We start from the raw sequence: 13,568 nt of genomic DNA, 5'->3' as shown, positions 1-13,568 counted from the left end.
CAGCAAAATTTTGAGACATAACTTGAAAAAAATCAGACTTGATAATATATAAAACATTTTATACATAAGAAAGTGTTACTGCATTAAAAACAGGGTTTACTCGATCTTCAAGATAGCCAGAATTAAATTTGAGTCAAGTGGAGAAAAAAAAGAAACCCACTAGAACAGTGAAGTCTTCAACTAATACGTTCTAGAAACACAAGAAACTATCTTTCACTATACTTAATGACACTTAACAAGCAATTAACTACTTAGCATTCTATCCTGTAGGTATGCTGTCAACTAACTTATTTCATCAGCACCAAAGATATGCAATAGTAAGATAAAAATATAGAGCGCTATCAGGTAATTGAGTTGGTGATTCAAACCTTATAATTATGAGAATTAAAGAAAATATATTGAAATACAGCTGAGGAAGCCAAATCTGAAAAAATTTTTGACTGTATCAAGACTGTAACAAGGTAGGTCATTTCTACAACAGAAAAGACAATCCAGGACTCAGTGACCTTACATTTTTCCTTTATTATACTATTACTGCAACATCTATCTTACTATATCTTAACTATTTCACTGAAAAACAGAATGTGTATTTCATTCACAAGCAAATGTAGAACATTTTAAACAAAAGAAATATAGGTGAAGCTTGGTTAATAAATGGCTGTTCAATGTAATTTAGTTACATAGGGAAGAAAGATAAATGGCAATTATTCACATTCTAAAAATGGGCTAATTACGTTTTTGAATAAAAAGAAAATGTCTCAAATTATAGAAATTTTAAAAATTTTATTAAAGTAGAATATCAATTTTTAAATGAGCATGGTTGAACAAATGTAAGAGGATACAAAGCAACTCCTCCTTTATATGAGCTGATTTGTAGCTTTAACTTTTGAATTAAATATAACTGTGGTTTAAAAGTAGATTTATTTTCCTAATTAAGGTGCTAAGAAATAGTTCTAAACCCTACCAAATAACACTAAATCATTTTCCCTTGGGAATTCTTTCTCATCCTCCTAGGCAAGTGGCTTCTCTTATAGGCAGACTGGTGAATTTCAAATGTATCCCAATTTCAAGTCCCATGATCACCACCTTCTCTACTCAAATCTACAATATTTTCACTTTATTCACAAATGTCCTTTGATACGGACTTAACAATCTATAAAGGATTTACTATGTTAAAGCTAACCTCTGAGAATGTCTGAGACTATCTTGATTAATTAATGTGGGAAAACCCATTTTGATTGTGGGTGGGACCATTCCCTGAGCAGGTCATACTGGACTCTATAAAATGAAGAGGGCAAGCTGTGCACTGAATGCATGAATGAATTCACTGCTGTGCTTTAGACTGAGAATGAATTGTAACTAGCTATTTAAATTCCTGATGCCTTGACCTCCGTTCTAGTGAGGTACTGTAACCTGGAACGTGAGCCAAGTACACCCTTTTCCCTCTAGCTGCTTCTGTCAGGGTATTTCATCACAGCAACAGGAAGCTACCTAAGAGACTTCCATGACCTGACTGACTTCATTTGCTACTTCTTTCTCTTTTGTCACCTCCAGTTAATAATCTGGCTCCATCTTCCAACACATCAGACATGCTATATGTTCTGCCTGCCATGCTGAAGTGGTTTTGTTTGTTTTTTCAATCCTTCCTTCAGTGTCTGTCACATTTTTAATGAAATCATGTCCCATTTACCCATTGAAAATTGAAACCCACCACCAGTAATTCTTTATATAGTCATGTATTTGGTTATTTTTACAATTTTCAGATAAAACCACATATTTTTATGTATCATATTTATCTTCAGCCTTCTCCCATAACATGCATAACTCCATAGGTAATATATTTGGTTTTGTATTTAACACTGCTTTGTATTTTAATTATTCTCAAATACTGCTTTGTATTTTTTAACTACTCTGCTAAATTGACTTAATTTGCAGATAAGAGCATAACTAAATATATTTAATCATTTTTTTGAAAATAAATCAGTAATAAACTAAAAAGTTTGGAAATTATTTTTAGCTATTTGGAATATCAATCCCTTTAAATTATGTATAAAGGGGGAGAAAGGAGTGAAAAAAAAAAGTCCTTTGTAGTAAATCATCCAGAAGTCTTTCAATCAAAATCTGTATGCACAACACTATAAAACTACTACAGATGAAAAGCCACAACATTATAAATGTTACCTGTAAGATATAAAATATGAGTATGTAAGGTATCAAACATTAGAGTTCAAAACCTTTGATTTCTGTCCCAGAATGACAAAACTTTTCAAACAAATCTGTTCTAGTTATTTCTCAAGAATTGATTTATTTATGTAGCTACAATATTGGTGCAGTCAATTTAGAAAATAACATAAAATTGTAAAAGTACAATGTTCAGTCCCCACCCAAAGCAATTTCATCAATTGAACAAGTTTTCTTCATAAACAGTACTTAGCAGCTATGCTGTATTTGTATTCAAATCTGACAATGGAGATATAAACATGTTACTCTGCTTTTCCTTTTACTGACAGATTCTTTTCTCATTACAATCCATCCCCTCCCTTACTCCTTCCAGTTCTTCCCCATCTCTCCATCCAATCCTGATCCATTCCCTTTCTGTTCATCAGGGGAAAAAAGGCTAACAGATAAAAATATAGCAAAATAAAATATAATAAAATACATAAAAACTATCACATTGAAGTTGGACAAGACAAACAAGACAAACCACAGAAGGAAAAAGCCTAACAAAAGGCACAGGAATCAGAAACACTGCCCATCCTGGGCTCCGGTAAGAGCACTAACCTGGAAACGATCCATTATATGTATGCTAAGAACCTGTGTGGGCCATGTGCATGCTGCTTTAGTCTCTGTGAGTTCTTATGAGCTTAAGCAAGTATTTCCAGTTATGGTATGAGAAATAATTTTCATTTTTCACAACATACTTGGCTTTTAAGTAATGCATATTTAACATAATCACTAATATCAAATTTTCCTGTCTCACTTTCTCCTAGTTCAACAGTAAAATAAGTCACCTACTTGTTTAACTTTTGGTTTACATTCCACAGTTAGGCTTTTAATACACCTCTAACTTCCATATGCATTATACATTATAAAGTGAGTTTCTGACAGGTACACCCATAGGTTCATATAGTTAAATGCTTAGTAACCAGGGACTAGAAGTCTTTGAAAGCAGTAAAAGGATTAGGAGGTATGCCTTTGTTGGAGGAAGTATGTCACTGGGGGTGGACTTTGAAATATCAAGATTCCATACCAGGCCTAGTCTCTGCATCTCTGCCTGAAGTTTAAGAGGTAACTCTCAACTGCTTCTCCAGCACCTGCACACCTTTGCCATGTTCCCCACCACGATGATAATAAACTAACATCTGAAACTGTAAGCTTGCCTCCGATTAAATTCTTTCTCTTTTAAGTTGCCATGTCATGGTGTCTCTTAACAGTAACAGAACAGTGCCTAAGAGAGGTTGGTACCAGGAGTAAGGTACTGCTGTAACAGGCCTGACCATGCTGGAGTTGGAGGACTAGAAAAACAGTTGAATACTTTAAATGGGGCTTAATGTGCCATCTTTACAGGAACATAGAAGATACTGCAGAGGGTGATTTGAAGTGTGGGGACCCAGCTCAAGAAGTTGCAGAGGGGAAGAATATTAGAAAGTAGCCTAAAGACCATTCTTGTGATATGGATGCCTTCTGCCCTTGTTCTAAATATCTGCCTGAAGATAAATCTAAGAGTATAGGTTTAATGGTGTTGGCAGAAGAAATTTCAAGATAGCCTACTACTGACTGTGCCATGTGGTTATTAGTGGTCACTCTTATGTAAGCAAGGAAAAATACAAAATGTACAATTTGAGGAGAAAAAGAAGCATCAGTAAGTTTAACAGAGCTAAGTCCTGTGCTCAAGGAGATAAAAAGCCTAAAGCAAAGTTTGATGCTAAGTTGAATAAAGGTCAGTGCAAGACTCCTCCCAACTAAGTTTCCAACTAACTTGTAAAGCCAGGATAGGATAGTATTAGATACCCCAAGATGTGGAGATGCCAGAGTTGTGGGATACTTGCTGAGGAAAGCTGTAGACCAGGTGCAGAACCAGCCCAAGAGAGAAGTATGTTGAAGTTAACAATGCTGAAAGGAGTTGGAAATCTGGAGTACTATCTTAAATATGAAGATACAGAATGTGGAGTTTGTCCTGTTGGCTCTCGGCCTTGTTTGGTCCAGTATTTCTTCACTATGCTCCTCTTCCTCTCTTTTGGAATGTTAATGTATATTCTATGCCATTATATGTTGAAAATATATGATCTGCTTTTAGATTTTGACTTTACGGGGGTGTTACAATTAAGAGATTGCCTGAGTCTCAGAAGAGACTCTGGACTTTTAAATAGTGTTGAGTCTGTGAAAAACTATGGGGATTTAAAACTGGACTTTGCATCATGACAGAGCCATAAATGAACGGGCACAAGGGAGTAAAAGGTTGTGCCCCATCCCTATAGGTGCATGTATTCAAATTCCTGATTATTAGGGAACAAAATTCTTTGCAAGGATTAAAAGGGTTAGTAGGTGGAGCCTTGGAGGATGATGTAGTTGGCTCTGATGTATTAAAAGCCCATGCTAGGCACTATCTGTGTCTCTGTCTCCCTCTGCCTGTAGATCAGGATATAGTTCAACTGCTTCTCCAGCAACAGGGCTGCCTGCATACCCCATGCTAACTGCCACTAGGATAGCAGACTGAACTTCTGAAACAGTTGAGTTCGCAATTAAATGCTTTCTCTTGTTACAAGAGTGGTCTTTTCACAATATCTCTTCACAGCAATGGAATGTGACTGAAACAGCTTGTAATGAGTATTCATCCCCAATAACCAACCAGTGTATCTAGCCTTTCTATTTTACTCACTCCTCTTTTATATTAAACTGTAACTAACAACTGTGAGAGGCTAATCTATGCCATTACTAAGTATTTTAGTTTCATAATTAATGGCATTTTAATATTTCTGGGTTTTTGGCTAGGATCAAGTGAAGTCTCCGATTGTTTAAAACTAATTTTGAAGAACGTATGAAATAAAAATATTTTCTGCTAGTCTAAATCTAGAATTGTTTGCTGATAAACTGACATTGACAGTCAAAATTGACACCAAAATCTTTTATTATCAAGTTTCTATAGCTGGGACAAATTTTCAAGGCTGACGATTTTAGAGAACTTCAGCAAAGTTACGGCAGTTTCTTTCATAATACAGGTATTAGTTGTACCAAGTTTATCTAAGGAAGGGGGGAAAGCACACACACTTATGCACATGCATAAGCACACAACTACAGTTGCCACAGAAGAGCATCGACAACAATTTAGGCAACTACATTTTTAAGGATAGTAAAAATACATATGTCAAAAATCAGTAATTAAGTACCAAAGCAGAAATACTGTTTTCCCCTCCCATGTTTACGTTTTCTCTATTTGTAAAGTACTCAATAAACAAACAAGCATTCCAGTAAAACTGTAATAAATTACCCAAGTTCAAAGATCAAAATTAACCATAATTTAAAAGGCCTTTAAGATGAACATAACATTTGGTTTAATATCTACTCTAGTGTAGGAAAGCAGTTTCTCCCTTAACATTAGCACTAGAGAGGCCCAGAACTACAAATTTATCAAAGCAAAGCCTGTCTGTCTTAAGAAATATAGCTGCAGATTCCAAACCCAGGGCAACAATTTCTGTGACAGGACAATTAGATGCGGACAAAATGAAGAGCAAAATCTGTAACTCAGAAAAGAAGCACTGGGGTACTCTAGCAGAAAATCATTTTAAGTGATGTTTATTAAATTACTTTTATTACCCTACCTTTTCTAATTTAACTCTTCAACTGTAGTTTCAAACTTAAAAGAGTTTCTTGGTACCCTCTGAGTCAAAAGCTAATGTTAGTAGGATTAAGAATAATAACTACCAAAATGTTTCCAAAAACTAAAGCACAAAAGAATAAACTAAATAATCTGTAACTAGGTTTCATTTTAATCTCAATGTAAAAAAAGGCTTTCTAAATATAAGACTTAGAATCAATATCTGTAAATTAAAGACTCAGGAAATCTATAAAGCTAAATTTTATTTACGACAAATTGATAAAAAGAAATGAGCACAAGAAAACAAATTATCAAGCATACCATGTTTAATTTTAGTAGAATAACTCTCTGTGACCAAATATTCAGAAAACAATTTCTTATGATTTTAAGTTTAAGCAAATGCTTGTCTTTATAGGATGATAGCAATTTCAGCATTTCTATCATACAAATATACTATATGACAAAGTATTTAATGGCATAGTTACATAAAATATTTATTTCAAAGGACCACAAAAAAGGTTCTAATAAAAAATATATATACACAATATAACACACACACATATATATATGCACTGTAGCACAAGTACACAAACAAAAACAAATACATTTTTAAAAAGTAAAATATTAGCAGACGAAGTTCAATAATGCTGAAAAATGTCAATGCAGCATATCTGTAATAAATGGGTCACAGGCTAATATATACTGAGTGCTCGCCACCATCTAGACACTACGCAGTGCTCTTGGTATACATTTTTGTCATCTTTATCGTAGGAGACAAAATACCTTATCAGTAAGAAAATTGAAAGTAAAATTTAATGATCCCAACAGTATTGTGCTCATCAACCAGTAATGAGCCCAACAGTATACATTAGGAAACAATACTAAACCAATTATATTCATTTTATTAGCTTAAATTTAAAGCTTGATAGACAGTAAGACTTTAGACTCAAGAAATGTAACTTCATTTAATTACAAAAAGCATAAAAATAAGCATCTTTAAGAATATGAAAGTATATTATTCTACAGAAAATGCCCACTGCCAATTTTAAATAGACTAAAAACTGATATAAAGAATTCACAAATTGTTGGTCAAAGTGGAGTATACCTGTAATTCCAGTGTTCATGAGACTAAGGCAGAGGAGTTCAAACATTAAGGCTAGCATAGGATTCCATGAGGAGACCATGTCTCAAAAAGAAAATCAACAACAAAAGAATTTCACCCACCACAGAGTCTGATTTGTAAGCCAGAAGATAAACTAGCAGGCCTTCAACGTTATAAAAACTCTCTGAGGAGCTGGCTCAGTGAGTAAAGTGTTTGCTATGTATGCAGAAGGACCTGAGTTTAGACCGCAGCACCCACACAAAGCTAGGACATGATGGTCTTAGTGCTGAACGGCCGCGACAGCACTATCTAGGGACCTGCTGGCCGGTCAGCCCAGCGGAATCAATGAGCTCTGAAGTTCAATGAGATCCTAACTCAAAAAATGAGGTGAAGAGCAGCACTATGATACGTGACTCTCCATGTGCATGCATGGGTTTGTACCTGCACAAACATACATTCACACAGATCACCCCCCACACACAAACAATTCAGTGAACTTTTAAAGGAAAAAAATGTATCAAAGATAGTTCTGTTAAGGAAGACTTAAAAGGAAACATCTAAATCACTATACACATACAAATTATTCTAAGGTTACTGTTAATAAAGACATTAAGGCCAGAAAGCATATGGAAAACATTTCAACATAACCTGGTTCATTTCTACAGCACCACCTAGAGCTGAACAAGATAAATCACATAATGAACAGCAGCTCCAACAGTATTAGAAGGACAATCCCATAATCAGCTTAATAATAATGAAGAGAAGTAATGGGGACTAGAAGATGGAAATAATTTCTTGTGCAACAAAACAAGCAGGAAAGATTTTCTCGATTTACTTATGTGAGTAAAAGAATTAGTATACTCAAGAGCTACCAGGAAATCCTCACATGTACAGTTTTGGTGTTTAGTTGTTCTACTTAAAACCAACAGATTTAGTAAATACTACAAGAGATGAATATTAACTAAAAAAGAGAAGCAAGGCAGCTGAAATTTCAGACAGGAAGAAATGATAATCCCAAGAATTACACAAAAAGTTTCATAAGCCAAGGACATATTAAAGAATAAGGGGAAACAAAAAGATAGTGACTATCATTAAAATAGTATTTATTTTCCCTGTTCTTTCCTAGGAATCAATCTGCTGCTTCTAGAAGATACTGTAGTATAATAATAGTTTTAAATTTTAACTATTGGTAAAAAGCTTATTTAAATAAGAATTCCTTAAATGTTTTAACTTTTGGATCATACCTAGGACCTCAAATGTCTACCCTTAAAATTTTAGGTAGCTTTTTTTCCATGTCAAACATCTCAGTCATTTAACTTTGAGCCAGGTAATATTTATAGAGCATGTATGATGCAAGTGTAGTCAACTGGATGTTAACAGAGAAAAAAAGAAGACATGGTACTTACCCTTATGGAGACTGAGTCTAGCAAGGAAGAAAAGACAGGAAATAAGGACTTACTTACAACAATGGAAAATATTATCAAATAAAGGAAATTTTGGAACATATAGCAAAGGTTCTAAGCATTTGGGGCAGTAGTTTTAAGTAATTTCTCTAGAAATCGAGAAAACTGAAAAATAGCCAAAAAATACTGACAGGAGGGAATATATTCCCAGGTTAAGGGAACAGCATGTACAATGGCCTGGGACCATAAAACAGCATTAAAAAGATAATGCCAGGAGATGGGTCAGAGGGTTACAGGATTTTCCATGAGCCAAAAACTTTAAGATCAATCCTCAGGACCCACATGGTAGAGAAAACCAACTCCCACAACTTGTTCTCGAACCTCCATACAAATATGTAGCATGCATGCACATGCAAAATACAAACAACGTAAACACAATGGGAAAATCTAACAAGTCAGTCTGAAACACAGTGAGAGCCTACCTCAATAAAAAAGTAAAAAGAAAGAACAAAAACCTCCAAACACAGTAAGTCTAATAATTATGACTGGCACACAAAATACAAAAGAACAATTGTCAAGAGAGAAAAATTTAGATGTGACGGATGCATTTTAACTGAATTCCAGTGAAACTATGGTTTGAGGTCTTTATAGAGACATGGATGAAATAATATAAGATTTTCTTTAAGAAAATTTACTGTAGCTTTCTTGCTTGGCTACAATGATAATAAAACTGGAAATGATCTAATTAAAAGCAAAGCTACTTTAATGAAACAGATCCAACTATTCAAACAACAAAACTTGAGGTTGAGGATAGAGCTTAGTTGGCAGAATTCTTGTGCTTTATACACAACACTGAGTTCGAGCACTAGCCCAGGATAAAGCAGGTGTGGTGAAGTACCTACAGTCTCAGCTCTCAAAGAGGTAGAGGAAAAGAATCACAGTTCAAAGTCATCCTTAGCCACAAGTCAAATGTACAGATTCCTGTAAGTTTCTTAAAAAAAAAAAAAAAAAACTGAGTACCTGATTTCAAATTCAAGTACTTAACTTAAAAGAACATACTATGTTACATTATTTCCACAGTTCCTATACTAAGAGAAAGTAATCCAAAGATTACTATTTTCAAATAATAGACACATTGTACATGAATGCATAAAAAATTGCACAAAAGTAAATGTGTGATATATAATATGATATGAATTGAATGCAGAAGCTGCAAATCAATACCAGAGAATGCACTGACTTTGTTAACACTCATCTACGATCTGGTTTCTCTCCTCTTACAGAGCCGCTATGGAATGCAAAGGACACTTGCATTCTGCAAACTCAAAAGCTAGTTTATTCTAACATTTATTTATATTGGCTGTTCCTAAGCAATCAAAGCATTATATGTTATAAAAGTTATTTTGTAGGAGATTATTTATTTCAGTGAGTGATATTTGAGGAGTTGAACAAATCACTACTATCTATATAAAATCTACTCAGCCTGACTATGAACTTCCTACTTTCCAAAAAATTCTCTCAGGAAATGTTCAAATATTAAATTCAAATGATCCTTAAAGAAACTGAAAAAGGCTAAGACCTTATGAAAAGATGACAAAAGAAAGATCTTTGTCACTTCTAAAGTTGAAAACCCAACATCAACTCAGGACTCGCCGTGGAAAGCAGCAGTGGGACTGAGATCCTGAGTGCATCAGAGTCAGAATCTAAGTCACCTGCCACATACATCGGGGACGGAGAGTCGGTCGCAGTAGCTATAGCTCACAAGTAAATCTGATCAATTATTTACTTAAAAAAATGAAAACACAACTCTAAAAGCACTGAACGCCTATGAAATGGTTATTTTTTTTAAAAATTTCCCCTATGTCTTGTCACCTGGAATCTGAAATAGAAATTTAAGCATTGGAACTTTTCTATAATGCAAACACATCTTAGGAGTCTGAGAGCTAACTTCCTGCTTAGAGAAGAGAAGAGAAGAGAAGAGAAGAGAAGAGAAGAGAAGAGAAGAGAAGAGAAGAGAAGAGAAGAGAAGAGAAGAGAAGAGAAGAGAAGAAGAAATAACCAAAGGGACAATGTCCCTTCCTACTTACAGAAGATAGAAAAATGAAAAAAATTTAATGTTAACATTGTGCCAAATGAAAATATATTTAAAGAAAAACAAATTAAGAAACAAATGGCAATACAAAAAGAAAATAGTTAAGTTTGAAGTGACTAGACACAAGTTGTAAACCATTCTATGAAAGCGATGACAAACTACACAAGAAAGTAAACTATGGACGAAAGCAGCACTGAGAAAGCAGGCTGGCGTGACCATGCTTCCTGAGGAGACGTGAGTGCACAGTGTAGGCGCAGGGAAGAAAGGAGCAATGAACATAGACAACTGAAGGAGAAATGATGAATATGAAAAAGCAGGATATATAATCAAGATGGAATTCTTTTAGATTAATATTAAAATTTTTGATTAATATTAAAATTGTGTTAAATCTCACCAGGAAGATAAATGAAATATGATCAACTAGATTATGATCATACAACTATCAGGATATTACCACAGGAAAAAAAAAGTAAACAAACAAGAGTAACAGACTACATCAAAAAAGTCCTGCATTTGTTTGAAGTTCTACAGAGGAAAATTACTGAAACAGACAGTATTTTAAAATCCTGAGCAGTTTTCACCTCCAATAAAGGACAGCAAGCAGGAGAGCGAGTGCACCTGAGGGAAGAAGCTAGGTTAGACACAGCAATCCCCAACACCAGGCCTGGTACAAGAAGTCTCTAACACCTAAGAATTTACCTTTGTGTATTTCTTTGAGAAGAGCAAAGGTTAAGTCATACAAATTAATATTACAGTATTAGACAATATACTGGAAGAGAGACAGGCAGGTGACAAGATCAAGAAGTTCTGTCCTGAGGATGCCCTGTTAACTCAAAGACAAAATGTGGTTCTAAGAGGCATTAGGCCATGTCTATAAAGTAACCCAAGAGTAAAAGTTATTTGCAAGTAAAAGTTATTTGTTCCTTTGAAACTTTAGACAAAAATATGCCTTGCTATCAAAAGAAAACCAAACTAGTTGTTTGCTAACATTATAGCTTAATTTAAACTAATTAACTCAACATTTAATTTTTAGTAAGGAAATTTTAGGAAAACTAAAACCTTAGTGAGATAATCAGTCTTCATAAGATAATTTACAATTATACATCAAGACTTTATTATTAAAACTATTTACCTAAGAAAATCTGAGAGGTTTTCATCGTTGAATACTGATACATACATATATATAATATATATAATGTACAGATAAAAAGTTCTCTGACAGCACAGTCACTAAAAACATTATTTTCAAGAATTCTTTACCCAGAGGATATGACAACATAGTAAATTCAACTCACCAATGCTAGGTGGGCTACCATAGTTAACTGGAGACTCTGGTGGCCTCCCACAGTGCAGTGCAGCCAGAGCAGATCCTTTCCATACCACATGCTTGCAGCCTATTAAAACATACATTCCATGAATATAAAGACAAAACACAAAAAAGTGAGAAAAAGAAGATCCAACTGTAATAGAAAACACTCATACTTTTATTTGTACGTAGCAAAGACTGTCTTCCAGCTCCTAATAAAGTTTGTACTCCAGGAACACTCTGAGGAATTTCTTGTTCAAGAAGAGGTCCTAGTCGATGACAGATTTGCAGCAAGTGATCAGGTGCAAGGTGTCTATAATACTTCACCTATTTTGTTAAAAACAGACACAGGTACCTATTATGTCCCACACAAACAAAAATATTTGCTCTGTAATGTTAAGTAAAACAGTTTTTAAAATTACAATCTGTTTAGGTCAGTCAACACTCTAAGACACTGTTCAGATTTTGTTAAACTACTTATTTCACAGTATCATTTAGTACACCAAGAAAAAAAAAGGTACTATAAATTAATGTAAACTAATGTAAAAGATTCCAAAAATTAACATGATGCCCAATACAAAGCAATGGTAAATGTACAGTTTCAGGGCTGAGGATATACACTGGTTGACAGAGCTTGCTTAGGATGCAGGAGGCGCTGGGTTTTTATCTCTAACATATACCTGGGATCTAGTAGTTCACACCTATAACCCCAGTAGTATGGACATGCAGATCCTTTACTGTGTAAAGTTAAGGCCAGCCTGGGATGGAAACTTGGAATAACCCCCAAGAACAAAAAAAAACAAAAAAACAAAAAAACAAAAAAAAAAAAAGAAAGAAAAGAAAAAGAACAAAAAAGAAAATATATAAACTTAAGCAGCAACAACAAAACTCAAAAAAAGTCAATGCTTTAAAACTATTATATCTCTAAATTAATTAAAAATTAAAGACAATTAATATTTTTAGGTTCTCGTTATACAAATTTGGGGGATTTTTTAATATGCTATCTATGCTAACTTTTGTTGTTGTTTTTGGAGCCAGGTTTCTCCACTTATGCCCAGCTGTTCTAGAACTTACTATGTAGACCATGTTGGCCTTAAAGAGATCATTTGCCTTTGCCTCCCGAGTGCTGGAATTAAAGATGTGCACCACCATGCCCCAACCATGCTAAATTTTTAATTTACCAAAAATCCTTTCAAAAAGTGGGGGTAAAGTTCTAGCTGTTGCATCACGTAACATGTTTCAGCAGCATTTGAAATCATAATAGCTCATACTTTTTATTATTTCATCTTTCAATTAAGTCTCAAAATCCAAACTGAATTAAATTAGACCAAATATATACTATGTTACAATTGCTTTTACCTATCAAAGTTATAAAATATGTCCCATTGTAGAAGTGGTACTCTTAGAACATGTCCTGAGAACCATGATGATTCTTCAGATAAAAACTGTGACTAATAGTAAAACTTAGTTTGCCTTTTACTGCCATTTCTTTAGTGTGTGGTTGTGGTTTCCATAAGCCACACACATAATTTACGATTTCACAACAGAATCAAAAAATAGTCTTAAGTAGCCAGTTGTTAAAGATACAGAAAAAGGTAAATAAAAAAGCAATTTCCCACACAAATTTACTTTGAAAAAGTATTGCAAGCCAGGCATGGTGGCGCATGCCTGTAATACCAACAGTTGGGAGGCAGAGGCAGGCGGATTTCTGAGTTCGAGGCCGGCCTGGTCTACAGAGCGAGTTCCAGGACAGCCAGGGCTACACAGAGAAACCCTATCTTGAAAAACTAAAAACCAAAAACCAAAAGAGAGAGAGAGAGAGAGAGAGAGAGAGAGAGAGAGAGAGAGAA

The 13,568-nt window shown here is 34.5% G+C and overlaps 1 protein-coding gene across 4 annotated transcripts in view; it reads right to left on the bottom strand.

Annotated features, from left to right (window-relative positions):
* The window catches only part of Phip (pleckstrin homology domain interacting protein), a 112,537-nt gene that overhangs the window by 83,785 nt on the left and 15,184 nt on the right, over window positions 1-13,568 (bottom strand). For all 4 annotated transcript variants that reach the window (XM_052187740.1, XM_052187736.1, XM_052187738.1 and 1 more), the window contains exons 5-6: window positions 11,895-12,045; window positions 11,708-11,806 (exon numbers count right to left, since the gene is read on the bottom strand). In XM_052187740.1, coding sequence (XP_052043700.1) covers window positions 11,708-11,806; window positions 11,895-12,045 — 250 coding nt within the window. The remainder of the gene's footprint in view (window positions 1-11,707; window positions 11,807-11,894; window positions 12,046-13,568) is intronic.

This window comes from Apodemus sylvaticus, chromosome 7 (genome assembly GCF_947179515.1).
Source record: "Apodemus sylvaticus chromosome 7, mApoSyl1.1, whole genome shotgun sequence".
Classification (NCBI taxonomy): domain Eukaryota; kingdom Metazoa; phylum Chordata; class Mammalia; order Rodentia; family Muridae; genus Apodemus; species Apodemus sylvaticus.
Note: the sequence above shows the minus strand (reverse complement) of the source record. Positions and strands in the feature narration are given on the sequence as shown.